At 36.5% G+C, this 27,529-nt stretch overlaps 2 protein-coding genes and 1 long non-coding RNA gene across 4 annotated transcripts; 1 reads left to right on the plus strand and 2 right to left on the minus strand.

Moving 5' to 3' along the window:
* Positions 1-2,315: 2,315 nt before the first annotated feature.
* On the minus strand, positions 2,316-4,732 carry LOC105165308 (protein LIFEGUARD 2). The gene is made up of 4 exons (XM_011084280.3): positions 4,323-4,732; positions 4,070-4,183; positions 2,830-2,987; positions 2,316-2,715 (listed from the first exon to the last, which is right to left on the minus strand). The coding sequence occupies exons 1-4, from the start codon at positions 4,570-4,572 to the stop codon at positions 2,509-2,511; spliced, it is 729 nt and encodes a 242-aa protein (XP_011082582.1). The 5' UTR covers positions 4,573-4,732; the 3' UTR covers positions 2,316-2,508.
* A 3,611-nt stretch (positions 4,733-8,343) lies between these two features.
* Positions 8,344-11,453, plus strand: LOC105165364 (uncharacterized). The gene is made up of 8 exons (XM_011084345.3): positions 8,344-9,018; positions 9,139-9,288; positions 9,387-9,524; positions 9,670-9,732; positions 9,847-9,963; positions 10,068-10,498; positions 10,573-10,907; positions 11,020-11,453. Exons 1-8 carry the CDS (start codon positions 8,517-8,519, stop codon positions 11,297-11,299), a joined length of 2,016 nt encoding a protein of 671 aa, XP_011082647.1. The 5' UTR covers positions 8,344-8,516; the 3' UTR covers positions 11,300-11,453.
* Positions 11,454-13,730: 2,277 nt separating this feature from the next.
* LOC148787633 (uncharacterized) lies at positions 13,731-16,145 on the minus strand. 2 transcript variants are annotated; one of them, XR_016065752.1, is made up of 3 exons: positions 14,816-16,145; positions 14,224-14,740; positions 13,731-14,142 (listed from the first exon to the last, which is right to left on the minus strand). It is a non-coding gene; the product is annotated as an uncharacterized LOC148787633 (long non-coding RNA). The 2 variants fall into 2 exon arrangements; XR_016065751.1 differs by having other exon boundaries at positions 14,805-16,145.
* Between the last annotated feature and the right edge of the window lie 11,384 nt (positions 16,146-27,529).

The following is a 27,529-nucleotide window of genomic DNA, read 5'->3' on the forward strand; positions in this document are numbered from 1 at the left end:
TATATACTTTTTTGGTACTTCTATTTTTAAATAAATATATTTAACAACAAAAGTATTTATTTTTTTAGTAGAACACTTGTTCCCTATTTTTCGTTAGTTCATAGTAGAATAGTAGTTTTGTGTAGGGTTTAAAAAAATAAAAACAGGTTGTTTTGCCTATTTTTAAAATATACAATGAATTTAGCTATTTCGTAAAAATACACCTGAGTAACATGGAGTCTAGCCAGTTTTACGCCACATCTGAGTTAGCATATCTGATGATGGCTCTCAAGTGTTATGCTGGCAAAAATGGACTAATAAGAACAACATAAACGAATAATGTATAATATCACATGAAATTACTTGTATTTTTTACTAATATATTCCTCGTTCCAAAAAAGAAAATGCCATGAAAACGTACATGTAAACTGTCCTTTCTTGCATCCATATATGATGATCAAAACATATGTGGGCGACTCTATCCAGCGGGTCAGGGTCAGGGTCAGGGTCAATGTTTCCACTGTTCCTTGTGCATTGTCATCTTCTCTCCCACTTTTGTCACTCGACAATTATAGCTTCAAGTGGCTCTCAACATCATAGTTTATTTTCTCTTTATTCTTTCTTGATTGTTCATTCTCCCTCTCCATCTCTCATCCCTACTCAAATCTTTTTTCTCTTTAGAAAAATTCTTTTAATTCGGATCTGATTATGTCGAACTTGAATCAATTATACAACAAGTACAGTATACTTATTATGTAATTGATGTACAGTTCAGGAACACATTTGCTCTGTGATTGATTTTGGTCAAATTTACACTGCAAAAATGTTTTACTTGCTTTCAAATTATTTGCATTTTTTTTTTTAAAAAAATATTCTTCTTTTTATCCCAATTGAAATCTAGAATATCACATAATTATCATCGTACATGCCCGATAGTTACAGAAAAAGGCCGGCCCACTTAGATAGGAATCAAAGAAGCACGGGCCTCCAAATACGATGTCTGAATGGGCTCGGCCCATTACATATAATGAAGAAGATGGGAGTCCAAGAAGCATAGCTCTCCAAATAAAGTTGAAGCCCATTAGCCCGTTATGGGAATGTAAACTATCAATCCACTAATTAACCAATCATCATCGACTATGATGCCTTCTTTAATATTTTTTTCTAAAGCCCAAAAATAATGTAGCGGGCCCCTGTCAGCAACTCAAGCCGAAACTGATGGCAGGGACTAAAAATAGAACTGACTCAGCAGGATTATAGTAAGAACGGCAAGTTATCAAAATTCTACACGTTATAGGCTATGCCATCCTAAGAAATCTCTGACTAGCTCTCCCTATATTAGTAAGATTGATTAAAACAAATAACTCATAACTATCACACATATTTTTAGGTTGACTAGACAACGATAATTCAAATAATCATAACTCTTCAAAAATTAGTCCAAATTAGGTTCAGAGACTCTTGTTGGTTAGTTAACATCCATACGTTTCTACTTATATGTAAATTACTCTAACCACCCTCGATTGTCGCTCTAAATCTCTCTGTAGATAGAGGACATATCGTAATTCTCAAGTGGTTTAAATTATTCACACTCAACATACTTTTGTTTTACAAAACAACACGAATTCTGCTTTCCTGCTCATTATTTTGCACCGCACGAGCTTACTTTTGCCTCCATTTTCATACCCTCAAAGTGGAAGATCATCATTATTTTGTGATATTTCAAGTATTTTTTTAAGTTTTTTTTTTTCAGTAATTTCGTTACTAATTTAAACATTGATATTTTAACCTCTATTTTGCATGTTAGTCTTCAAGTGTTTTTAAAATTTTTACAAATATTTTTCAACATTGTGGTTTATTTGATTGTAGTACGTAACAATCTACAATATACAAATTTTAAAACTTCGGATGTGTGATTAAATTTATTTTACATTAAATTTAAAATACTTATTCATTTTATGCAAATAAATATTTATTTCTCAATAAGAAAAGTTAAAAAGAAAAAGTAGAATAGGAAGAAGAGAACAAAAAAATAAAGAAAAACACCACATAAAAGAGAGAAAGGGAGGAAAAGCTTGGCAAAATTCCATTTTTACTTTTAAATGTGAATAATTTAGCCAATAAATTAAGATGCACACGAAAATTAATTACTCATACTATAGTAATTAGTCTAGCTCATTGCTATCACAATACAGAGTAATTAGCCAATAAACATGATTTATCTTCTTACCTCTGAATCTGAGATGAAGATTTGAAAATCACTAATGTTAGAACATCATGTTTCTGTCTACAGATGAAAGTAAATATTTTGGGCAGAGAGAGAGAGAGAGAGAGAGTAAAAAATCCAGTATATCATTGATTCAGGGCAGCGTTGAAATGAAACTGACAACCAAATTACTGTGCAAGTGCTTTACATATGAACTGAGGGGATCCACTTTCCACACTCAGCAACAATTATCCAACGAGAGTACATACATTTAAAAAAAATAAAAGGGGCCAAGTGAATTAACACAAACCAATATCAAGGTTCTAATTATCTGCAGCTCTAAAAAGGGTCAACAGAGAAAGAAAGAGGTTGATGATGTCTAAATACAGCGCAATAGCAGCCCATATGAACTCGTCGTAGGTGTATCGCTTGATCAGATTATCAGTGTCGTATACGATGTATCCACAGAATATTATAGATGCCAGGCCACCGTATATCATTACACTTACCTTACCCAGAGGGAAGAAAATCTGCAATTCAACAAGTTGTAAAATCAGCATATTGTTATTAACCAGATAGCGATCGATCTGGTCATAGTTAGGCGTCAAGATTGGAACATAACAAACAATTTCAACTCCACAAACCTGAATAATGGAGAAGAACATCAGCACGACAACAGCTCCGAACAAAAAAGGCCCAAGGAAATTGAAATCTTGACCTCTCTTTGCAGCCCAGAAAGTGTATAAAGTGAGACTGACAACCACAACAGCAGTCAAGAGAGCAGCCTCCAGAATAACTTTCCCTGCAACCATTCGCAACACGCAGATGTTAAAAAGCCAGCACCTCGGAATCAAAGTGGAAAAAGGTAGAGATACGTTAATTACATTGTCCGAGATTAAGAAAATTTAGGCTGTTTGATATTTACATAATTTGAAAAGATGATCACATAATTAGAGCACTGATTGAGCTTTCCAATTTTCCTTTTCCTTTCTGAGTACCTGATCCAAGCTTTGGGGCATTAGTAGCGCAGAATCTTATACTAAGAGTGCTGGAATTTTCTGCCAACCTGGACTGCCAAGCTTAAAATAAGCATCTAGGTGTTTCACTTGATGTTACAAACAAATTCACGAGATTATTGGTTTGTAGCTTTCTCACAGGACCCTATATCTCTTCTCCGATTAATCTTCCATGGATAGTACCCTTTCGATCGAAAAATTCTTTCCTCTAGGACACTACTTACATTATCTCAACATGCTATGCAAATCAATAGCTCGTATATTAAAAATTAAATAAACCATTTGCAGACCGAATATCACCCCCATAGCTAGTAAGCTAGATGTATGTGAATCGCAGCTATTATTGTTAGCTTGCATGAAGAAACAGATATATCCTGAGCTCTTCGTATCCATGCTCGTTAGCATTATGTTGAGATTTGAGTGCCTATCTTTCCTCCCTCCCTCATCCTCCCATCAAAAGAGGAACAGAGGCACTTCAAGAACTAAGCCAGAAATATATCACGGTCAACTACGTGAATTGAAGACAAAGATATACTACCATTTTAACACAAGAAATGGTGGGCCACGTCAACACAAGGTAACCTTATCATAGTAATCCCAGTTCCATCTCACGAGAAGCTAAGCTCTGACCTTCTTAATCCCATAGATAGTTCTCCTTTTAATTTTTCTCCCAATCAAGGGCAAAAGTACAGTTAACCAACACAGTTGAGGGCCTGGAATATTAAGTAATGTTACCTTACAAATTTCATAGCCCCAACAAAATTAAATGACAACTAAAAGAACAACGCAGAAATCCCCCAAATTCAATCATGATTCAGAAGCACAAAAGAAAAGCTAAAAACTACAAGTGAAGACCAGCATCACTCACCACTGGTGTAGGAACAAGTCAACCCGACAGCAAATGCAAGCGACACCGTGAACAGCCCAAGCAGGAAATAATTCAAAGGATGCCTCTGATAATAGTAATACAGTGGGCACAAGACTACGATCCAAGGAAGGAGACAAAACTCAACAATTAGCACAATCCACCAAACAAAATTTAAAATCACATTACGACGAACACAAAGAAGCAATCAACCAATCAACAAAATAAAAGGGGGGAAAAGGAACCCTAAACCTACCAATAAAAGGGGTGATGATCAGAAGAATGTAAAGCGCCAAACCAGCCGAGGTAGTGGCAAAGAAATGAGATATGGGGTGGACGGTAACAACAAGAGCAGCCACAGCAACAGTGAGAAGCAACTGAATACTGATTATCGTATATATCTTGCGAATAAACGACCACCGGAGTTCCGGGCTCTCCAGCATCATCGGATACAGTGGCTGGCGGCCAGATTCCACGTCATACTTCCCGTAAGCCTGACCCCACATCTTCTACAAACAAATCCAAGAACTTCACAATATTAACGATATTGATTCAAGAAAACTGTTCAAGAATTAGGATTGATTTTCCGTGATTTTGTCGTCGCCAGGGAAAATAGATATAGATCAGGTGAAGGAGAACGAAACCTCTTGATGTCTGACGTGGTGTGAGGGATTTGACTGTGACCCCACGTTCTAATGTTACCTAACATTCAAAGGCTTCACCGGATTGGTCTGTTTCCTCAGAAATTTGTTTCACATGTTACAATTTGAGGAGTCAGAACTGAGAACTATATCACGGAAGTTTTTATTCAAGTTTAGTCAAATCAAAATTAATTACTAAATAAATGTAATATATTTCTTATATAATTAATTATTTTTTTAAATTATATATAAATAAATATATTATATTTTTAATATAATTGATTCAAATTCGAACAAATTAAATTTAGATTAAAATTTTCTTATTTTTTAGGGATAATTACACTCTCATTTCTTAAAATTTGGTGTAATTATACTAAACTTCTCATGATTTGAAAAATTATATATAGCACATCTAGAATCTGCTTTCGTCTAACGACTAAGTTTCTCATTAGTCAAAATTCACTGAATTTGCTGATATTAATTTAAAAATAATTGAATAAAAATTGATTTGCATGTCAATCAATTTTTTTCGAACTAAACTATTATTAGAATTGTGAAGATAGACCCTCCTCATATGCATTAACGCATGAAGATGTATAAAGGTAATTTAGTCATAAGAATTTTTATATGGCCTGTTATAAATCATTAATAAGTCAATTGAGAGTAAATATAGATTTTTTTTTCTGATTATTTTATTAATATTAACAAAATTCGATAAATTTTAATTAATAAAAAAACTAAATTATTAAACAAAATTAAAAGTAAAAAATGATAGATATAATTTATAATGAACTTAGGTCCAACAGGCCTCTAGTAAAATGTCATGGGATTTTGTCTTTGTCCGAAAGAACGTCCAAGCTTTGGACATGGTGGTGTAACGGTGTTAATCAACATTATCCGGAGCAAAGGAGTTCGGGCACAATATAAAGCTGACGAAATTACAAAACTCTTTAAAATATCTTATAAAATATTTAAACATTAATAGAGCATTATAATTTTTTTATTTAAAGTGGAAAAGATAAAATTATTTAAAATAAAATATTGACATAATTTTTATTAGTCAAAGTTAATATATATATATATATATTGATGGAAATAGCTTGTAAATAAAAATATCTAGTAAAAATACCTCCTATATTGAAACATCAAATAAATTTAAAAAAATTTGAACAAGATAAAAATAAATAAATCTATATATATACACTCGGGGCTTGGCGCTTGGCATGTGCTCGTTCTTGAAATGAAATAAATAATTTTATTTATTTATTTTTTAAATTAATTTTTATGTAACTTGTAAAAATTGAATTATAAATTTTCCATCAGAAAATGAAAGAAATATGGCTGTAACTTTTCTTTTATAAAGTTATGCATCTTTTCTGCATAATGTCAACCATTGCAATGGTTGAAAGAAGAAAGCAGCTTTTCTGCAAAACATTGCAATGATTGTGAATCAATTTGCAATTTAAGCATTGCAATGATTTCAAAAAAGGTTCAAAATACCTATAAATACTAAGTGTCAAATGCATATATTATCCATGAACTGTGTTTTCACATATACAAATTTTATGTTTATTCTTGATAGAAGTGTTCGGAATTACTATCCGCAAACTTTGGGGTTTATTGTATCCTAGAATTGAATTATCATATCAATCCAGTAGCAATTTATAGTGGGGCAATTATCACTTTAAAAAAGAACGTGTCTTGTTCACGCCTCAAATCTAAATTAGTGAAAACCCCCCATATATTTTAAAAATAAGCTAAAAGGTCCTTGTGATTTAAAAAATCTGGCATAAAGCCCTCCTTTCATTAGAAACTAAAAGAAGGTGGATTTCACGCCCCCTTAATGCGAAATGGATTGATTTTTGGAAGATTTTGACCCCTTTTTGAATTTAAAATGACTAATATACCCTTCTTGACTTATAAAATCACACATGTTTATTTTTTTGTTTTGAGATTGTTTTTGTGGTTTTCTTTTTTATGCTTCTAAAAAATAAATAATTTTATCCTTAATATATTTATTTAAATTAAAATACAAAAAATATAAAAAAATTAATATTTATAATTTAAATAAAAAAGTTAAATTAAATATCACAATACAAAAATTTATACACAATGTTAATTATTTATAATAATGATATACTATTAACTAAATTAAATTATTAATTAATTTAAATATACTTAAATAAATTATATTATTTACTAGAAATAGTATATAGATGTAAATTATAATTTTACGTATTTAAATGAAATATATACTTTCTTTCAATTACATTTAAATTCAAAAAATATAAATTTATTTTCTTAAATTTTTTAATTAAAATCAAAAAATAAAATTTAAGGGAAAAAAACTGCGGCAGACGCTCAAATCCACCCATGCGCGATCGTGATTGTTGGTGGAGGATCGCCCAGAGGAAATACCATCATGGTCTCCCAGATTGTTGTCGCTCCCCCTATAAGGTGACCGACGGGTAAGGGCAGGGGTTTAATTTTATTATTTTGTAAATAATTATTTTATATTTTATAATTTATAAATATATTTATCATATGTATTTATTATGTATATTTAAAATCGAGCAGGTAGCTTAGAACCCTAAAAAAGACAATGCTTGGACTTCTCTAAGTGTGAATGACTTCAGAATAAGTATATAAGAGAATAACAGAAGTGGAGGGAGTAATGACAAGTGGAGGGAGTAATGACAGGGTTCTAGTGTGAGGGGATTTCAAAAGGACAAGACGTAAAACAACGCCCAAACAAAATATTAAGGATCCCCCCATTTTTAAATTGGATGGAGTCGCACTTAATCCGATCCGATCAGGCAATCTGAAACCACAACTGTTGATAACAAATGCTCGAAAAGCTGAGATCAAGATATGTCTATCCATACAAATGTAGACATTTGGACATATATATATCCTATAACTATTTTGGTTAAGGTACGTTATTTTTCAAAGAGAATATTTACACCATTTTTCTCTTGATTTCACATCCCACTAATTCAAGTATTCTGATGATCTTAATTGGATAATTCCCACTAAACTTAACGATCTGTTTGTTTTCTTAAATTTCAAACACCTCTAAATTAAACGATCCAAATATCACCATAATCTTCCAACCCAAATCAATAATATACGTGTCTTGATTATCAATGAAAAGAATATAGAAAGAGAATAATCATTGTTGTCTTTTGTATTCAGTACATGTTTAGATTGTAATTCTCTTGCATCCCCTCAGACGAAAAAATAAGGCAAAGTTCACATCGTGTTAATCGACCGAGTATCTATTATATATGAGTCGAACAAAATAATATTAATGTAATGAAATTGTACTTTTCATTTGATAGCTCCCAATTATTTCAATAAATTAATATGTCATATAATTGAAGTATCGTAATCAAACCTTTTCCTAATATATATATATATATGCTAACTATATGCTTTGCTTGTTGATGGGTAAAAGTGCAACAAATGCTAAATAAATGTCCAACCAAACTCCAACCTTTGTTGCACGGTACTTATGGGAGCTTTTGCTTTTGGAAATAAATTAGATAATATATAAAGTTAAATTCTAATGAAACCAAAAACTGAAAATACTTCCAAAAAACAATGAGAAGTAGAAAAAATTAAATTTAAAATATTTTGCCATATAACTTCTTTTTCTAAAAAAAATATTTTCATTGCCAATATCATTAAATGATAAAAGTATTATCCTAAAACAATTGTAAACACTCCCACGAAAGTATTATATAGTAATAGAAAGATTTGGTGTGCTCAACAACTCCCATCTATCTAACGACACAGCAAACACAGAAATGAATTCCTCATACCTGGATGATATGGTGACAAGGCTGATGCGGAATGTGATTCAGGGCAACTGGGAAGAAGTTGCCAACATATACCAACAACATCCAGAAGCTCTTCTTACTAAGATCAACCAATCAGAAGATACGGCTCTACACATAGCTATTTCTGATGGCAATGCCGACATATTTGCAGAGCTGGTTTTAAGAACTGTCATCCGTACCAGCCCCGAAGCCCTGCGATTCCAGAATCAGCTTGGGAACACACCTCTCCATCTTGCGGCCTCTCTGGGCAACGTCAAGATCTGCGAGCTCATGGCATCTACAGACTCACGGCTCATCGGGATACGAAACAGGAATGGTGAAACTCCCTTTTTTCTTGCTGCTCTCAATGGCAGAATGGAAGCGTTTCTTTGCCTGCATTACTTGTTGAGAAGTGGAGAAGGTTATGAGTATTGTAGGAGAAAAAATGGAGAGACGATTCTCCATTCTGCCATCTCCAGAGAATATTTTGGTCAGCACTCGGAGCTACCGAACTACTGCTTTTCATGCATGTTCGTAATAATTAGTTAGTCTTTACTATGATAAAACGTAGGATGAGCTTCTTTCATAGTCTTTTATGTCTCTCCCACAGATCTAGCGTTTCAAATAATTCATCACTATGGGAAGCTTGTAAACTGGGTGGACGAGCAGGGGCGCACACCACTGCATATTCTTGCAAGGAAGCCATATGCCTTCAGAAGTGGAAGCGATATCAGAGGTTACCAAAAACTCATTTATCATTGTGAGTCTCTCTTTTCTCCTACACAGTAGTTTAGCTAGACAGAGTGCAACAGGATATATCTCTTTGTAAGATCAACTGAATGGGCATTTTTATTGTAGGTATATATGTTGATGAGCTTCGGCCATCCAGTTACCAGGTACAGGACATTCGACATGGAGAAAATGCTAAGTATCCGGCCAACTGCCAGACCTGCGTAAACTTCAGCCTTTGTCTGAGGGGTATAATGAGGATGCTGAGTAAGTATAATTACTAATTGAGAATTTAGTAGCGGAATTGCAGTAAACCTGCTGATCGCTTCTAATTTTGAATAAACGTTTCTTCAGTATTCTTATCTGTGTATGATGATTTCAGTGTTGATGTTCTGCTTGTTTTCTTTTGCAGCTTGTTTAAGACCAAAGAGACAGCAAGCAGATGCAGAGCTACAGCGATCTGATCATGAACAAGGTGACAGAACCTTATTTTTTACAGTATAAACTCTATTACTTTGATTTTTAGCAACTGTGCATCAACATCATATCCATGCGCAACTAGTAGTCTTACACAACGTATCTTGTTCAGCACAAGGATCAAGCATGTCCCAAGATGAAGGAATACAATTGCTTCCCGCCAACTCTCTCGGATGTTTTCACTGTCTCCAAGTTGTATCCAAAGTGATGCTGGTAATCCTTGGCTTGGGTAAGCCTCAGACCATCAGCCAGCAACCAAGCATCTAAAACAAACATTCTTTCTTGTAATTTAGTCTCAAATGCTGATATTTGTTTCTGGTATCGTGGGACAAGGATCCGCGAGAAGAATAAAAATGTTTCAGGAAAAGCAGAGGCATATCTGGTCCATCCAAATCATGGAAAAATTGCTAGAGAAGGCTTCTCCGCAAGTCTACACAATCAAGGGGGAAACACCAATACTTGTCGCCGCAAAGAATGGTATAATAGAAATGGTGGAAAAGATACTTGACCTCTTTCCTGTGGCCATCTATGACATGAACGTTGAGAAGAAGAATATTGTTCTGCTTACAGTGGAAAATCGGCAGCCTCAACTTTACACATTCTTAACCCGCCGGAAAACAATGAGAGAAGCCATATTCCGCCAAAGGGACGCCCATGGAAACACTGCTTTACATCTTGCTGCCATGCTGCCGGCAGATACTATTCGACCGTGGCCCGTCCCAGGTGCTGTATTGCAGATGCAATGGGAAATTAAGTGGTATGAGGTAAGCAAAGAATTAAAATTTATTGGAATAATATTAGCCCCAGTTGCTGAAACTTATGCCAATTCTTTATCTAGTTTGTGAGGGAGTCGATGCCGTTCGACTTCTTTTTCCGATACAATAATGAAGGCCAAACCGCAGAGGATATATTCAGCAAAAGCCATGAAAGCCTGCTCAACGAGGCTGGCAAGTGGCTGAGCAGCATCTCCCAGTCCTGCTCCGTGCTAGCCTCTCTCGTTGCAACCGTAGCATTCACTAGCTCCACCACCGTTCCCGGCGGAGTCAGGTCGGAGAGCGGCATCCCAACCCTGGAAGATAAACCAGCCTTTACCGTGTTCGCCATCTCCTCAGTCATTGCGCTATGCTTCTCTGTCGCGTCACTCTTGATGTTCTTGGTGATTCACACCTCCAGGCAAGACAATTAAATAAAAAAGGAAAAAGAAAATAAATCTCTCAAAATTTTCTTGTAGATTTGATGTAGATGAATAACTCTCCGATTTCTGAGTTTGTTGATATGGGTCCAGGTACCAGGAGAAAGACTTCAGCAAGTACCTGCCGATGAGGCTTCTACTGGGCTCAATATCTCTTGTGGTCTCTGTAGTTTCTATGTTGGTGTCATACTTTGCTGGGCACTCCTTTTTGCTCAACAATAAGCTCAAAAATGCCGCCTTCGCGGCGTATGCTGTAATTTTCTTGCCGGTGACCCTTTTCGCCGCCCGACGGATCCCATTTTATATTGGTCTTGTGTTGCTTACATTTAGGAAGGTCCCAATTAGGAAGCCGCCGGAAAGGAAACACAAGTAATTATTCCAATTTTCTTGGAGAATCCTTTTCCAAAACAACGCAGGTCATATGATACACATGTAATGATGATACCTTTTATTTCCGTTTTGATCCCACTCTTTTAATAAAAATTTGCAACTTATTCTCAAACCTCCATTCACTGTCAAGTTTGAATGAAAGAATGAAGAATCCGTTAAGTGGCTGTTATCATTGAAGGGAAAAATTGTATCCATGCACTTTAAGTGAGTCGTGAGTGAAATCCAGCCTCAAATCAAACAACTGTTCATTTCCCCCTCTATGAATCTTAAAAATTTCGTAATTGAATTTCTCCCAAATCACTCAAGTATGCTGGTTTGATTTGATGAAAAACACAAGAAATCAAGTGAAGATAGCAAACATTCACCCCAAGGAGAAGACTCAAAATTCACCGTCAAATTTGGGTTTAGGGCTTCCAACAATGAAGCAGAATATGAAGTACTCGTAATCTCAAGATGGCACATGAAGTAGGAGTTAGACATTTAATAGCTTATTTAGATTCGCAACTAGTAGTCAAACAAGTGGAGGGTTCGTACAAAGCTAAGGAAGAAATCATGATATCTACAACAAATAACAGATTAAAGACAACATTTGAGAGCTTTCAAACAGTGCAAATCCCTAGGGAAGAAAATGCCGTAGTAGACTGCCTCTCCAAGTTAGCTAGTGTTTTAGAAGATTGTCGAGCAATGTATATTACCATACAACACCTCCCCAAACCAAGATCTCCAATTCATATTCAAGCCATATCCATTTAAGGAGATTGGAGGACACCCGTTATTCAATGGCTTGAAGAAGGACGCCTCCCAAATAACAGGTGGGAGACAACAAGACTTAAAGCTCGAGCTTCCCGATTTTTGCTCCAATGAGAGGTCCTCTACAAAAAATCTTTCACACACCTTCTACTCCGGTGTTTATCACAACAAGATGGACTACATATTCTTAAGGAAATAAATAGTGGTTGTTATGGAGCCTATGCAAGGACATGGGTCTTAGCTAATAAAGCATTGCGGGAAGGATACTTCTAGCCTTCAATGAAACAAGATGCACATCAGTTGGTAAACAAATGTGAGAAACGCCACAAGCATTCCCCCCTTATAAATTGACCTGCAAGACCCCTCACAACCATGTTGTAGCCTTGTCCCTTCGCAAAATGGGGAATAGATATTGTAGGACATTTCCCTCTAGCCCTTGATTAGAGAAAATTCCTTCTAATAGTCATTGACTACTAAGTGGGTAGAAGCTAAACCATTAGCTCATATCATGAAAACAGAAGTGATGAAATTCATATGGAAGAACATCATATGCCGTTTTGGACTCTCTCGAGAAATAATCTCAGACAATGGCCCACAGTTTCAAGAACATAGAATATAATATTGGTGCAAAGATTTATATATCAAGTAAAGATTCACAGCGATGGCACACCCCCAGTCTAATGGACAAGTGGTGGTCGCTAATCGAATTCTAGTATAAGGAATTAAGAGGAGACTTGAACGAGTTTGTGGAAACTGGACGAAGGAGTTAACCAGCGTCTTAAGGGCATACTGCACGACCCCTCGAGGGTCTACGGGGGAAAGTTCCTTCACGTTATTTTGTGGGATTGAAGCTATTATCCCGGCAGAATTGGGAGTACCCTCCCACAGAGTTTTACACTTCTCCGAGGAAAATAACTAAAAGAGAACCTAGATCTCATTGAAGAATTACGAGAAAAAGACTTTCATTTGCATACAGAATACAAAAATACCATAATAAATGCCCATAATAGAAGAGTGAAAATACGAACTTTTCAAGTTGGAGATTTGGTGCTGCGATGGGTGGATACTCTAAAACCAATTCAGAAGCTAGACCCCACTTGGGAGAACCCTATAAAATCACAGCAGTGTTAGGGCGAGGAGTGTATAAAATAGAAGATCTTGAAGGGCGCTCCTTTTCACAACCCTGGAATGTACATAACCTTAAGAAGAACTATACGTGAAAGAACCTCCTTCATGGATAATGAGTCCTCTTGAAGGACTCCCTCTAAATAAGTAATCTTGAAAATATTAAACCTTTTAGAAGGACGTCTTCATTAACAGGCAGTAGGGGTCAACCACCAAAACGACAAACTGACACTCTCTGGAGTCCCACAACAATCAGGTATGACTTTCTATTTTATGTACATGATAAGGCGAGGCACTAAACAATATATAGGACTAAGCCCTGGCAATGAACAAACAGGTATCCGACAACAAAAGTAAGCCCTCACATGCCTTTTATTTTTTTCTCATATACTTATTCTGTGATTGAAATTTCAATCTTAGTTTCAAGAAAATATTGGAAAAACCCTAGAAGGCTACCCTTCCCTCATGGAACACCCTTAGTTCTAGACCATGCTCAAGCAAGGGCATATCTAGGCAAAATGAAAAACAAACATCCTCGCATGCAGAAAACTGATAGGTCCATTCTATTCAAACACGTCAAAAATAGCTCGACCTAAAAGCGTGGCCGAGCCTGGAAAAAGACATTCAGAAATTGTTTCATCCCCCTATATTAGGGGGGAAAAACGGAGCAAGGAAAGTAAAATGTGTTTTTTAGGGGGGGAGGGGGTTCAATTACATCTTTTCTTTTTCTCCCCATTAGGTAGGGTCTTTTTCCTTCTCTTCTTTGGCTGGAGAGGCGGCAGCAGTGGAGGCTTCAGGAGGTTTTGTATCAGCATCCTCAGGGGCATCCCCTTTTTTTTGGCTTTTGGCCCCCGTCTCCCAAGAGTCCCCCACTACAGAATTAACTGTTCCTTCAGGGGGGACCCCTCACTTTGGTTTCAACCTCCCCTAGTATGTTGTCTAAATCATCCTCTACAAAAAATTACTTTCTCAAGATAAACCAAGACTAAGAGTTAGTGTGAGTTCATGCCGAAGAAAGCAAGGAAGGCAAACCTGATTCAAGATGGAGGTCTCTACCCACGGGAGTGGGAGTGCCAGTGAAGGGAACATTCTCCGTAGTAGTTGCAAGATGAAGAAATGAAGACACTTTCCTAGTTAGAGGGTATTCGTGTGTTTCAAACTACTCCCTACATGCCACAAAGCCATATTCGAAGTAGGGTCCAGCTATTCCGGTTTCCTCGCTTTGATATACTTCAAACTTCTTAAATTGCTAGAGGCAGCACGCCCAATAGCCCTCCAAATAACGTCAGCCGTCAGCTGAATCAAGAAAATCGAGGGAGGCCTTCTCCATAGCTTTCTTAAGGGCCTCCTCATGGCTTTGAGCTTCTGTTTATAGCTTCCTCAGGTCATTCTCTAGTTGTTGATAACGGGCAACTACCTCCTTCTTGTCCTCTTGACGCTTGGTGTTCTCTACACCTAAGTATTCCACCTTCTCCTCTAGTTTTCGTTTTTGAGCATTATTTTGAGAGGTAGGAGGATGAGAGAAGAGCTCTTCACAGACGGAGACAGCCTAACAGGAAGAGGAGGGTATTAGAAAGACATTTTTTGAAAAAGGAAAACTAAATGAAACATACCTTAAGCATACATATATGAGGAGGCTATTCCTTCCGGCTCATCTTTTGACAAAGAAGACAACAAATGCTTGTCTCTTGTAGACAGCACCCATCTCATGAGCTCGGACACCAATGGCGTATTGCTCCCACTCTCTTGGTCCAAAGATTGATGAGTATGCAGGCAAGTGGAGTAGGAGCGAGAGAACTTGAGGGACACACCCCTTTCATCCTTAGGTGGAGGCAGAGGAGGAGGCCTTGAAGGTGGCTTTGTGGAACTAGTAGGAGAAGCCACAAACGAACTCAACTTTGTTCTCTTGGAGGAACACCCTGGGGTGACACCAGGTGTAGGAGAAGCAGTGTTTTTCTTTGAACTCACTAGAAAAAGGGGTCCCTCCAACTTGAGCTCTCGAAGTGTGATCCCTTATCAACTTGTTAAACATAATGTTATCTGATTCAAAAAGAAATTACCCAAATTATAATTTGATATAAATAAAGCAAAATAAAAAACATGAGGAAAAATAAAAACACTCAGGAGTCCTCCAAGCGCTCCACCCATGGACTTAGGGCAAAATGCCCTAGGAGTCTTTTATCGATGAGGTACCGACAGCCATAGGGGCTTTCATTTAGGATATCCAGCAAGGAAGTCAAAGCCATAATTCTCTCCACAACCTAAAGCGGGGGGGGGGGGGGGGGGGGGAGGGGCTTTGCTGAATCCAGGTGAAGAAATGACCACGGGCGAGAGGGCAAAACAAAGAAAAACCACCTAGGAGTAACTACGGGTCGGTTCCTTCCGGATTCACTCTGCTCTAAAGTTGTTTTGACTGCGGTGGAGATAATGTTCTGAAAATCCTCCTTGGTGAGATGGATGAGTGCTCCTCTAGTCGCTTTAGGTGTGTTTTCTGCTAGATTCATGTCGTTGTGTGATGGGTCGTCCATATCGCTTCGCTTAATCCCAAGGTCGTTTCTCAGAGACGTCGTCCTATTGTGGCATCCAAAATCTTTGCCTTGAGGGAAGTCGCATGCTATCTGGATTCATTGAAATCCTCCTGAATTGTTTAGTAGCGTGGCGAGTTTTGAGCTTAATCTCTGTAATGTTTTTTCGTACGATTACGCTATTACTTTCGATGATGGCGTTGAAACATTGCTAGAGTCACCAAAATGTAATCGGTGATGAAATGATTTTCATAGTAATTGCTTAGGTTATGATCTGCACCTTTAGTTCCTTACATTTTCATGGGCATTTACCTGGATATAGACAAATAAGAAGATGAAAACGTAATAAAATGCTGCCAAGTGAGGAATCGAGAGCAAGACTAAACTTGGACTTGTGTATATGTTTGTGAGATCCGTAATAACACATATTTTGTGTGTATACCCTTATTTCGATCCTCTTGATTACTTTTTTGTATTTATCATCTTGCCAGCAGACATTGCCGCAGAAGTCCTTTCTTTACGTTGCGAAAGATATTAACAATGTCAGACTGATTAGTGTGTTAGTCGTTTCTTGGTGTATTTTGCTTGATAGTGTTTGAATGTTCTGTCCATCTTTGTCCTCACCTTACAAACTCCAGCTTATTCCAGTTAGTCCAAGGGATTCGAGTTTACCTTGGAATTGTGGTATCTTTTCAGTATGGAGGTAAGGTTTGATGGAGTAGAAGGTCCAGTGGTTTTAATTAAGCAAGGAGCTTTGTGTCCTTTGAAATGTCTACTTGGCTAATAAGTAAAAACAAAATACGACTCTGATGATCGCTGTTCAAGAACTATGTGTTGGTTGCTTGCCAAAGTAGATTGACCTTCTATACTTTGCCATCCGGCAATTTTGCATTTTCCCTTCGCTAGAGAGCGTTCGACTCAACTTTTATTGGCAGAAGTTCAACCATTAAGGAACATTTTTCAAATAAGTACCAGCATCCATCTTTGGACTCAAAGATCACTGTGAAGCGCTTGAATGCAGTTGGTCTTTCTAGCTTGACTTCAGAAATGTTGGCAGGAAGCTAGGTGCATGAAAAAGGATAGAAATGTCCACCTCGAACAAGCTAGCAGAACGTATCCCGTCTTTGTAATTTGGATTTATGATCCATTTTTGGTCTACACAATCAATTTTTTGATATTTTTATGTTATGCTGTCTTTGCCACCTCTATCTTTGGTTTATGTAACGACCCATCTTAGTGCGACAAAGAGAAAGAAAACGAACAATGTTCCGATGAGCTTTGTTAAGCATCTTTTGACACCAAGGTGAGGGTGGTAGTGATTATATATTATGTTAGTGATGACTGTAGTGCTTAGTTTGTCCTCATGATTCTGACTTTGAGTCTGTGTGAGCATGAATTTTAGAATGAAATATTGCTTTCTTATCATATTCACATTGAAGATGCATAAAATCGATAGAGCAACCTATAGCTATGCTGCTGTTATGAGTTTCCATTTGAGTGATATGTTTTCAGAATCAAAGATCGTTCTCTCAACATTGTCAGTATATCACAAATTGAGAAACCTGAGAGTTTCCAATCTATATGCAGTTCCAGCTTCTTTACCTAGCTTCAAGCTTTTACAATGCTTAGGACAGCTACCAACTCACAATTTTTTGCTTCTAGAATGGCCTCTTGCTTTTCGAGTTTCTGATGGTACACGGTGGGAGCATGGTGGAAAGTTGAAGCTACTCGGGAAACAAGTTACACTGCCCGATAATTATGTTAATGCTAGCGTTATGTTGCAGGTGATGTCTCAGCTATTTGTGATTTCTTTGCAGAGATGTTAAAAACATGGGTTCTAGGAGGTGTCAAAAAGATTAGAGAAGCTGAGCTTATTGCATTGCTCATACTTCCTTACTTGCCCGGTGATGTGACTTTGACAACTATCCTCGTATCTATTTGTTAATCAATGCCCGGTGATGAGGTTTCGTTCGTTTCTGTAGCTAACTTAATCCACTTTCTCTCTGTATTATTCATCCATTTCTTGCTTTTAAGAGCAAAAACATATTCTTCCGGCATCCACTCCAGTTAATGTGTTGTCCAACTTAATTTCTGGTGCTTTCATGATGCCGTGCAATCATACATGCTGCATCATGCCGCTTGTGGTCTTGAACCATCAAGTGGTCCTGGTATTCATGATGGTCTTGGTCACAAAGCCTGTAAATGCTCGGGATGCTTAATTTTTCTCTTCTGAGCCATTCATTTAGGAGACGTCGTTGTAACTGTATTTCAGCTGTGTCGACATCTTAATAATCTCACCGTTACAATCTCAGTCGGGCTCATCAAATATAAGTCATGTTGCATTTATTTTGGTTATGTTTCTGTCTAGGCCGATCAATCGTCACCGGTATGATTGTTATGCTTGTATGTTAATTTATGGATCTTGAACAAGAAGATAAAATCAGTATGGATCTTTGACGTTATATATAGTGCAGGAAAGGTGAAGAAGTTAGGAAAGTTGATTCTTTTCTTTGTCTATGGATCTTTGACGTTGTATATAGTGCAAGAAAGGTGAAGAAGTTAGGACAACTGATTCTTTTCTTTGTGTACTCATCTCGACAATTATAGTTGACATCCTCAATTGAAACTCCGGAATGTCTTTATTACCTATTACAATAGTGGAGAAATGCTTTTACTCCCTGTAATATCAGAAATAAGTGAAAAAAAATATTAAAAATAAAATAGTAAATTACACCTTGTGTTTTGGAAAATAAAGCAAATTATCCTTTTATCTAAATCATTAATAGGGAGACAATTTGCTTTATATTTTTAAACACAAATGGATAATTTGCTAATTCTTTTTTCACAAAGAGATATTTTATTCATTCCGTATACCATAAAGGATAAATTGCATTTAACCTATTAAAATAGTAAAAAAAAACATCCAAGAAATTTGCCAGTGTCAGTCCATTTGCTACATGAAACAGTAATGTGAGAGCAAGAATCAACTAACAAAATGCTAACAACAAGCATAGTGGTCGAGCGGTTGAACTTTTAAATTTTCATTTGAATATCACGAGTTCAAAGTGGACGTATAATTTGTTGTTTTATAATCGGTGTACTATGGCATGACGATGTCCTCTATATCGATTCGGTTGAGATTGACTTTAATGTACCTGACATATTGGAAAATTATGGTGGTCAAGTTAAATATTTCATAACAGTCAACTTTTTTTCAATTGGATAAAAATTTTTTAATTGAAATTGGGGTTGGTCAAAACTAAATTAATTATATTATAAATATAAATATATTTATCGTATGATTAATCTATAAATCAAATAAAATAAACAATCACGTGACAAATTTAATACACTTGCCGTATAATTAATTTGATTCAACTAAATATAATTTGAATAAAAAAAAAATCATTGAGTAGCTTGCACGAGTTTAACTAGCGATATACCTAAATAAATAAATAACCATTTCAACATAACCCCCCCCCCCCCAAAAAAAAAAAAAAAAAGAAATCCAAAAACTTGCCTCCTACAGTTACTATAACTTACCTCCTACAGTTGCTATTATAACTATTCTATTATTACTCTTAATTGCAGAGTACATATTAAATACAATATATCACTTTCGGTGGCTGCAAATAAATACAGAGGAAAAATAAAACAAATACAAGAAAACGACAGGCTGAAGGGATTTGATGGGTACGTACGATAGTTAAAAAAATTTCTCCAGTTTTACTGATGTGATTGTGATTTTAACGAAAGAATGAAGTAGAAATTTTATTTATAATATAATTGTACACCAAGTAAAAATACGATTTAGGAGAGGATTTTTTGGGTATCTATGAGGGGGTCTAAATCAATGAATAATATATATTTATTGTATGGGTTATAGCCCCCCACTCTTGAATGAAATATCTAATGCTAGTGTAGTATTTTATCCGAAAGTAAGAAAACGTAATAAGTATCTAGGGCCTTGACTTAGATTGAATAACTATTTGGGTTAATATTTAACAGTTAATGGGTCCAAGATGTGTTACCCGAGCCCAATATTATCGTTGAAGGTGGCCCAAATTGTTGGAGTCGACCACCAGGCGCAGACTCAGACTCGCCAGCTCGAAGAAAAGGTGGGCTAAGCTTGCAGTTTTTGGGAAGGCGCAATGTCATGCTCTCCAGATTTTGAACTCAGGTCAAAGGGATGAAAAATGACAACCTCGACCACTCCACCACCAAGGGCATTTGCCTCATGGGGTGGTTTTTTTAGACTCATATGATAGAAAATTTTGGTATGTAATTTGACATTTATCACTTGGAATGAATTTCTTCCGACTCACTTAGTCGGATATTTTAACATTAACTCAGCGGTATTTTATACTTGGGTGAATTTTTTCCGACTTACTTGGTCGGATATTTTGGGGTTAAACTCGGCAATATTCCATATTCATAAGTGTAGTCATTGCACTTATTCAATTGTTGTTTTGTTTTCTTACGACTTATTTTCGTCGATGTTGCCTCAAAGGATGTTTTTGCTCATGTCCCGAAGTTGGGTTTTTACCAACTTTGGAAAGGGAAGGGAGCAAAATTTTCCGAGTCCAATATTTTTTATGAGGGGACATTGCCTCAAAGGATACTTCATATCTCGGAGTCGGTCTCTTACCAACTTCAAAGGGATGTAAAGTTTCTGGGACAACATCATTGACGGGGATCTCAATGAAGTTCTGTCTATGGGGTCCGAGGGCAATAGCGACTTTTGCCTACAGGGAATGACGATTTTTACCTCTAGAGTCCTCTTGAAACTTCAGGGATCTTTACGTCTAAATTAATTTGGTTTGTTAGAACTACGACAAGAAAACTAACTTCATTACTTAAAATTCGCAATACAATGTCTTAGGGGAAATCAAAAGGAGAGAAGGATATGTTAAGCTGCTACTCGAGTTTTCTCCTATTATAAGTGAATAGCCAAAAAATAATTTTTTCCGCTACGTGAAGTTAGGGTCACTCCTTCATGGCTTGCTGATCTTTTTGAGGTCATGAGATAACTCCTGCTGTGGGATAATTATCGTCATAAGGAGTTGGCACATTCGGCCCACGGTCAAATTGACGTCCTTGTGGATAGTGGTTGATATATTCCTTCAAATGTCCTTTGCTGGATCAATTTTTCTATCCCATTCTTTAGGTGATGACATTCCTCCGTCGTGTGCCCCTTGTCCCGGTGAAAATGACAACTTATCGAATTTGAGTCTCTTGGAGTTATCTTTCATCTTTATCGGTCATTAACTGATTAGCCCTTGTTGTTACGCCACAACTAATATCTCCCCTTAGATGTATTCAACGGGGTGTAGTGCGCGAATCCCGTCGGAGGTAAATGTTTACGCTCCTCTTATTCTCGATTCCTTTTCCTCTTCTTGACCTTTCCTCTTGATGCCAAGGGAAGTGTCCGAAACATTAGACTCTTCGATTCTAATATATTTTTGTGATCGCATGAGCAAATATCCTAGAAAGCTAGGGGGTTTTCCAGCTATAGATTCTTTAAATCTTCCTGGTTGTTGAATTGTGTTGGCCAACAACTCGTGATTGACATGTGGCACCTCATGCACTGCCTCCACAAACTTTTGAACGTAATCTCTTAATGGTTCATTTTCTCTCTGGCGAATGATGAACAAATATGCGGCCGTTTTTGGGACTTTCTTGTTCATGGAGAAGTGATGCAAAAAATATTCAGTCAACTGCTTGAGACTGGAGATAGTTCCAAACGGCGATTGGTTGAACCACGCTAAAGCATGTTTGGAGAGCTTAGTGCGGAAGACCTTGCAATAGGCAGCGTCACTCAAGTCGTACTAATCGATTTTAGTATAAAATTTGTTCAAGTATTCTTCCAAGTCCCCTATTCCATCGTATTATGATAGATTCGATACTTTGACGCCCGCTGAAAGTGCTTCAACTAAACTTGCAGGGTAGAAATGGCTTCGCCGATGAGGGGCGATGGCCCATGGAAAATAAGGATCCTCGGCTCCCCTAGGCGGTGGAGGTGTTGATGATTCTCGATTGTGGGGGTTTTTATCTTGGGTCTGTGCAACCTCAGGTAGAGAGATTCTGTTGTTCCTTTCCTCTCGCTTTGCTCCTCCTCTTTGGGAGTCGAGCATAATTTTCGATTTCTGCGAACGGAAGGAGGGGCAGTTTATGGGTTGTTGTGCTACAAATTGGGCCACGACTTGTGCCATCGCTCGAGTAGAAGCATCGCGAATCAGAGCCAACAAAGCCTCTTGTGTCAGTTGGATCATCGGTTTTTGCGGTGGAACTTCCGGGCGGACTGTTCTCCCGAGGGGCGCAGGCGGATATTGTCAATGTGGTGAAGGGATCTCTCCATTGAGGCGAACTTATTCATGAGGTAGCGAGGCGAGTCTTGTTCCGCCTCGTTCACTTGAGCTGCACGGATCACGTCTAAATCGTGAACATCATGAGCCTGAGACCTAATTTCCATACTCAGTGTCGAGGCAAATTTTTCCACAGATGGCGCCAATGATAGGTGATTTTAACAAAATGATGAAACGAAAATTTTACCTACGACACAATTGTACACCAGGTGAAAATGCGATTTACGAGAGGGTTTTTTTGGTATGTATGAGGGATCCAAATCAATGAATAGTAAATCCTTCTAAAAAATTATATTGTTGGTGTTTATAGTGGTGTTGAAATTTATGTAGTATGGTAGGATGTATGTATTTATTGTATCGGTTATATATATGAAAGTTACTTTTTTGCCCTTGTAAATAAATGTGTATTAACAATATATACATCAACAATGGGTAAACTTTTCTACTTTATTTTCATACTAAATAAATTAAAAGTCATGGAAATAATTTGTAAATAAAAGTACCTCTCACGTTGGAAGAATAAATAAATCTACAATAATTTATAATGAGATATATCTTCTTAAAATTTTAAATAGAACTTGGAAGAAAAATTGAAGAAAGTTAAAATAAATAAATATATTAGTATATATATACACTTGGCACATGGACACCTGACACATACTCTTGTTTGCTTGAAACGAATAATTTTATTTATTTATTTTTAAATTAATTTTTTAATTATTTTGTATAAATTGAATTTTGAATTTCTCGACAAGAACTGAAAAAATGTGACTGCAACTTTTCTTCTAAAACATTATGTAGTTTTTTTGCATAAAATATTGCAACGATTATCAATGGATCCGCAATTTAAATATTGCAATAATCCAGGAAAAATGTTTGAAATGTCTATAAATACTAAGTGTCAAATGACATATGCTAATCCCTGAATTATGTATTCACATATATATGTTTTTTGTTTGCTCCTAATAGAAGTATTCAAAATTGCTATTTGCGGACTTTAAGAGGCTTGTCGTATACTAAAAGTGAATTGTCATATCAATCCGATAGCAAATTATAGTGGAGGCATTTGTTCAGTTTGTTTCTTTCTTGTTCTTTTATTTTCCTAACAAAAAATGGACGATCAACTAATCGATTGAATTAACATCACTCTCCTATTAAAACCAGAGGGTCCTCGGTTCAAATCCGAACCCCACCCCATTGTACTAAAAAAAAAAAAAGTGAGGTATTTTTCTAAAGAGATAATTGCAAATGGTAGTTGAAATAATCCATCTTAATTAATTGTCCCCACATTATTGATTATTCTGTACTTAGAGAAACAGTCAGTCTCTCTACCAACATTCTTCTTTGATTCATAAACCCCAAGGACAAAAATCATTTCAACATTCTCACATCTTATTATTTGTTCTAGCCTTTACAATTATTCACAGAGTTTAATTAACCAACTACATGCATGTATATACTTCCATTTAATTTACAGAGAGCTAAAAGAAAATCAAACTATTGGATATTTAATTTAAAATTGATTGGTAAAAGATCCTCTGAATTTGATTCGTTAATTTGATAAATTAAATTTAAACTTAAATTTTCATTTGATAGATTTTTAAACTCAACTCCAGCTCGATTCAATTACCAAAAGACTAATAAAATATATTTGAAAATATCAATCTATGTACGTGGGCTCGACTCGTGTTCGATTTAACTAAAACTCATTTAAACAGATTTGATTACTAAGCAAATCAAGTTCAAACGCATATTTTCAAATTCGATAATAATTTAAATAAACTTGGACAAAAATGCGTTTAACTTTATTATACTTGTTTACAGCCCTCGGTCAAGATAATAATAAAGGTAAATTACAACGACCTCTCTTGAGATTTGACATAATTAAGAATACCGCCTTGTTGTTTGAAAGATTACCTATATTCCCTTGATTTTAACAATCACCTAACAATTAGTCCAATCCGTTAGGTTTTCATCCATTCTTAATGGTAAACTGACCAAAATGCTCTTATAGATTAAAAATTATAGTTTTTATTTATCTTTTAAAAAATTTATTTTTTTTATGGACTAAGTGGATAATTTTTTTACAATTTTTAAAATTTTTTCATCCATCCCTTTTGATTTTTTTATAATTTTTTAATTTAAAAAAAAAATACAATAAGCGCAAAGTTGATAACTTCATACCTCCATCTAAGATTACATAATTCATAAAACATCAAAAAAATATTTGTAATTTTTCAAATGATAAAAAAATATTATAATTATATCATTTTCAGAGGAGGTAATTTTAATTTACCCTAATAATAAAGGAGGCATATTTCTTACTTGGTTTGAAATAATTTTGAAGTGTGTATATGCATGAGGAAATTGGCAGGTCTTGTTTGGCAACGTCCGGTTATATGTTGGATTATTTTTCTATAAAATGAGGACCGGATTGATAGATAATGGATAATCTGTAAAGTGATGAATGATTGAAAGCATGAATCTTCCGCAATCATAATTGCATTTCCCTTCTACCTTAAATCACTATTAATTCCTGATTATGCATCGTGCAAAGTGAGCCAAAAGTTATTTTGTTTAATAGGATATTTACAGAATACTTGCACTTTCAGTCCTCAAACACTGTTACTTTTATAGTTTTGGTCCTTAAACTATTATTTCATTTGTTTTAAGTCCTTTTAATAAAATTGTTAAAGTTAAAGAAGTTTCTTTTGAAGGGGAAAAATAGTCATTTTCCTGGCATTTTTGTGGTATTTTTCAAGTTTTGGTCCTATGCACCTATTTCTGTCCCTCTGCCCCCCCTTCTTTTTCAAGTTTCGAGAGAAAACTAAAAAAATTAATTGAGGTAATAAATTTTCTATATAATCTTAACAAAATATTGTCACTAATGCAATACCTGTAACATATGTGTAATGCAAAAAAAAAAAAGAAGAAGAAGAAAATTGTGGATATAGAGCAAAAAGTCTCAAACCAAACAATCCAACTTATATAATCAAATGGTGTTAGTGGTTAATTGGAGGGCATGTAGAACAATATGGGAGGCCACAAAGTTTGCCCTCCTTTCTTTTCTGTCAAAATATAATAATAGATATTATTGTATTGGATCTCTTTAATTAATTTGCTGGATAATTAATTAGCATATATAATTATTGAGACCTAAAAGGAGTCAATTATGGCTAGTGGAAGCTTTGAGCATAGACTAATGGCTCACTTTTAGGGTTTGTTAGGGATTCCTAATTAGGAGATTTGGACTTTAACCTCTTTGGAATGATTCTTGGTTGTCAACTCCATTTGTTTAATCCTTAAGATTAATTAATTAAAACTAATCCACTTCTTGATCACAAAGAAAGCCTTCAAAATGTCACAACAGTTACATGGGGATAGCTGGGACCAAGATAGTCTCCCACATGTAGCATGTGAATAAGAATTAGTTAACTGGATTTCCATGCCTAGAGAGCTTAATCCAAGTTTAAACTTCTCTTTTTTGCTCCTCTTAAATCACTCTATACCTAAAATTCATATTTGATTAATTTAGATTTAACCAGCACACAAATATATAAGACTCCAATTCGAGATTTTATTTAAATAAAAGGTAACGAGGCTTGGTGTATGTTCTGGCTTGCGTCCAAATCGGTATCTCGTTGTGCAAGGTATTATCCCCTCTATTATCGTATAAGCTTCACAAGTTTGTGTTCAAATTAAAAACACCTCGTTAGGGACAGGAGCCTTGGGGCATATAAACCAATCGAACGTCCTCGTTTGCAACCAATGTTGGACGCTTGCCTACATCATCAGTCTCTCAGACGAGGGGCTTGGGAGGGGCACATGACTTCGTTCCCACGTACGACGCCAAATGATGTGGCTTACAACTCTATCGTTGTCCCGTTGTGCGAGGTATTATCTGTTCTAGCTTCGTATAGGCTTCACGGATTTGTCCCTAATGTGCATAAAAATAAGTTGGTCCAAAGAGGCCCAAACGGCCCAAAAAATAAAAAAAAATAAAAAAGAAAAGGAATGCCCATTGTACCCTTCGGGAGGCCTAGGATATCCCACGTCCATAACTCTCCCAAGAGGATAAGGATGGTCATCCCACAGTCTACTAGGGACCAGACAACCTAACTAGCCCAAGAAGCCCAAGGAGAAGGGAGGAGACCCAAGACAGCCCTCCACTCGGATCATGATTAAAGTCCGACAAAATATTCGGCCTAAAAAGCCCACACACATGGCAGCGCACACTCCACCGTGGCATCTAGATGGCCAGGTGCCAGCAGCCACCTCAGACCACGTCAGCTCAAGAAGTCCCACCTGAGCAAGGAGAGACTTCCTGGCGGTGACAACTCCTTGCAGGCTAGGAGTCTCCCAAATTGAAGAAAACTCTTACTAAAGCATTTCTAGCTATGGATAAGGATGATTTATCCCTTATTCCTACCATCCCAACCAACTTTCGTTAGATTCTCAGGAGTGGGATAGACCCCTGTAGATGAAGGCATTCCCTCTATAAATGCATGTTTGGTCCCTCCATGACGCGGACACCTTTCTTACTCTCTAAACTATCTCTTAAGCTCTCTCTAAGCGTATTATCATGTATTCTTGTATTTTTTATCAACTTTTTATTTGTAATATCTCGATTTTTAATTAAATTTGGTTACTTTTTTACTTTATTTCATCTCGAATTCAATGCTAACTTGAGCGTTGGAGTGCTAACGACTTTTTGGCTGGTCCCCCCTTCAAGATTTGCATTCGCTTCAGCCCAAGTATTTGCACAATAGTCCATATTCATTGAACCCAAGCATTTTTTGCACCCATCAAGTGTCGTCATCTATCAAACATAGATCTAAGACGTGAGAACAATAGAAGGAGTCCACACCTCCCCGGAATGATGGTCCCCTTCACGTTGGAGGACCTCCCAAGAATGATTACTACCTCTATTGCCCAATTTCAGTAACCCCTCCATTATCATTATTTAATTATAATGTTCCTACTAATCCACTTTTCAATGTGCAGGAAACCTTGAGACAGGACGTTCACTAGAAGAGCAGGAGGGCATCCCTTATAGAATAAATCTTCACATACAAGCTTCTCTCAAAGAGTATCCTTAACATTTTAACTTAGTAATCTTGGAGGTCTATTTTACCACTTTCAATGTGTTAACATGTGCCCTTTTGTAGGGATTTCACGATGGATACTTCTCCGAACCTCTGGCCAAAAGTCCTGCCCCCTCAAGTAGGGCATCCTTCTCAAAATAAAGTCTTATCTTCCACACAAGCACAAAGGCCTTCCTCTATAGAGGCACCCCAGCCCTCCTTCGGGTAGGTACTTAGGTCATTCTTTGGGGGACTTATACGCTCTATCTCGTGTAGGCACCTAAGCCCTCCTTTGCGGAGGCATCTAAGCCCTGCTTTCAGCACACACCTTATTTTTCCTTCGGTGAGGTCCATAAGTCATGTT

Source organism: Sesamum indicum, linkage group LG6 (assembly GCF_026168435.1).
Source record: "Sesamum indicum cultivar Baizhima isolate 11 linkage group LG6, ASM2616843v1, whole genome shotgun sequence".
NCBI classification, from domain to species: Eukaryota; Viridiplantae; Streptophyta; class Magnoliopsida; order Lamiales; family Pedaliaceae; genus Sesamum; species Sesamum indicum.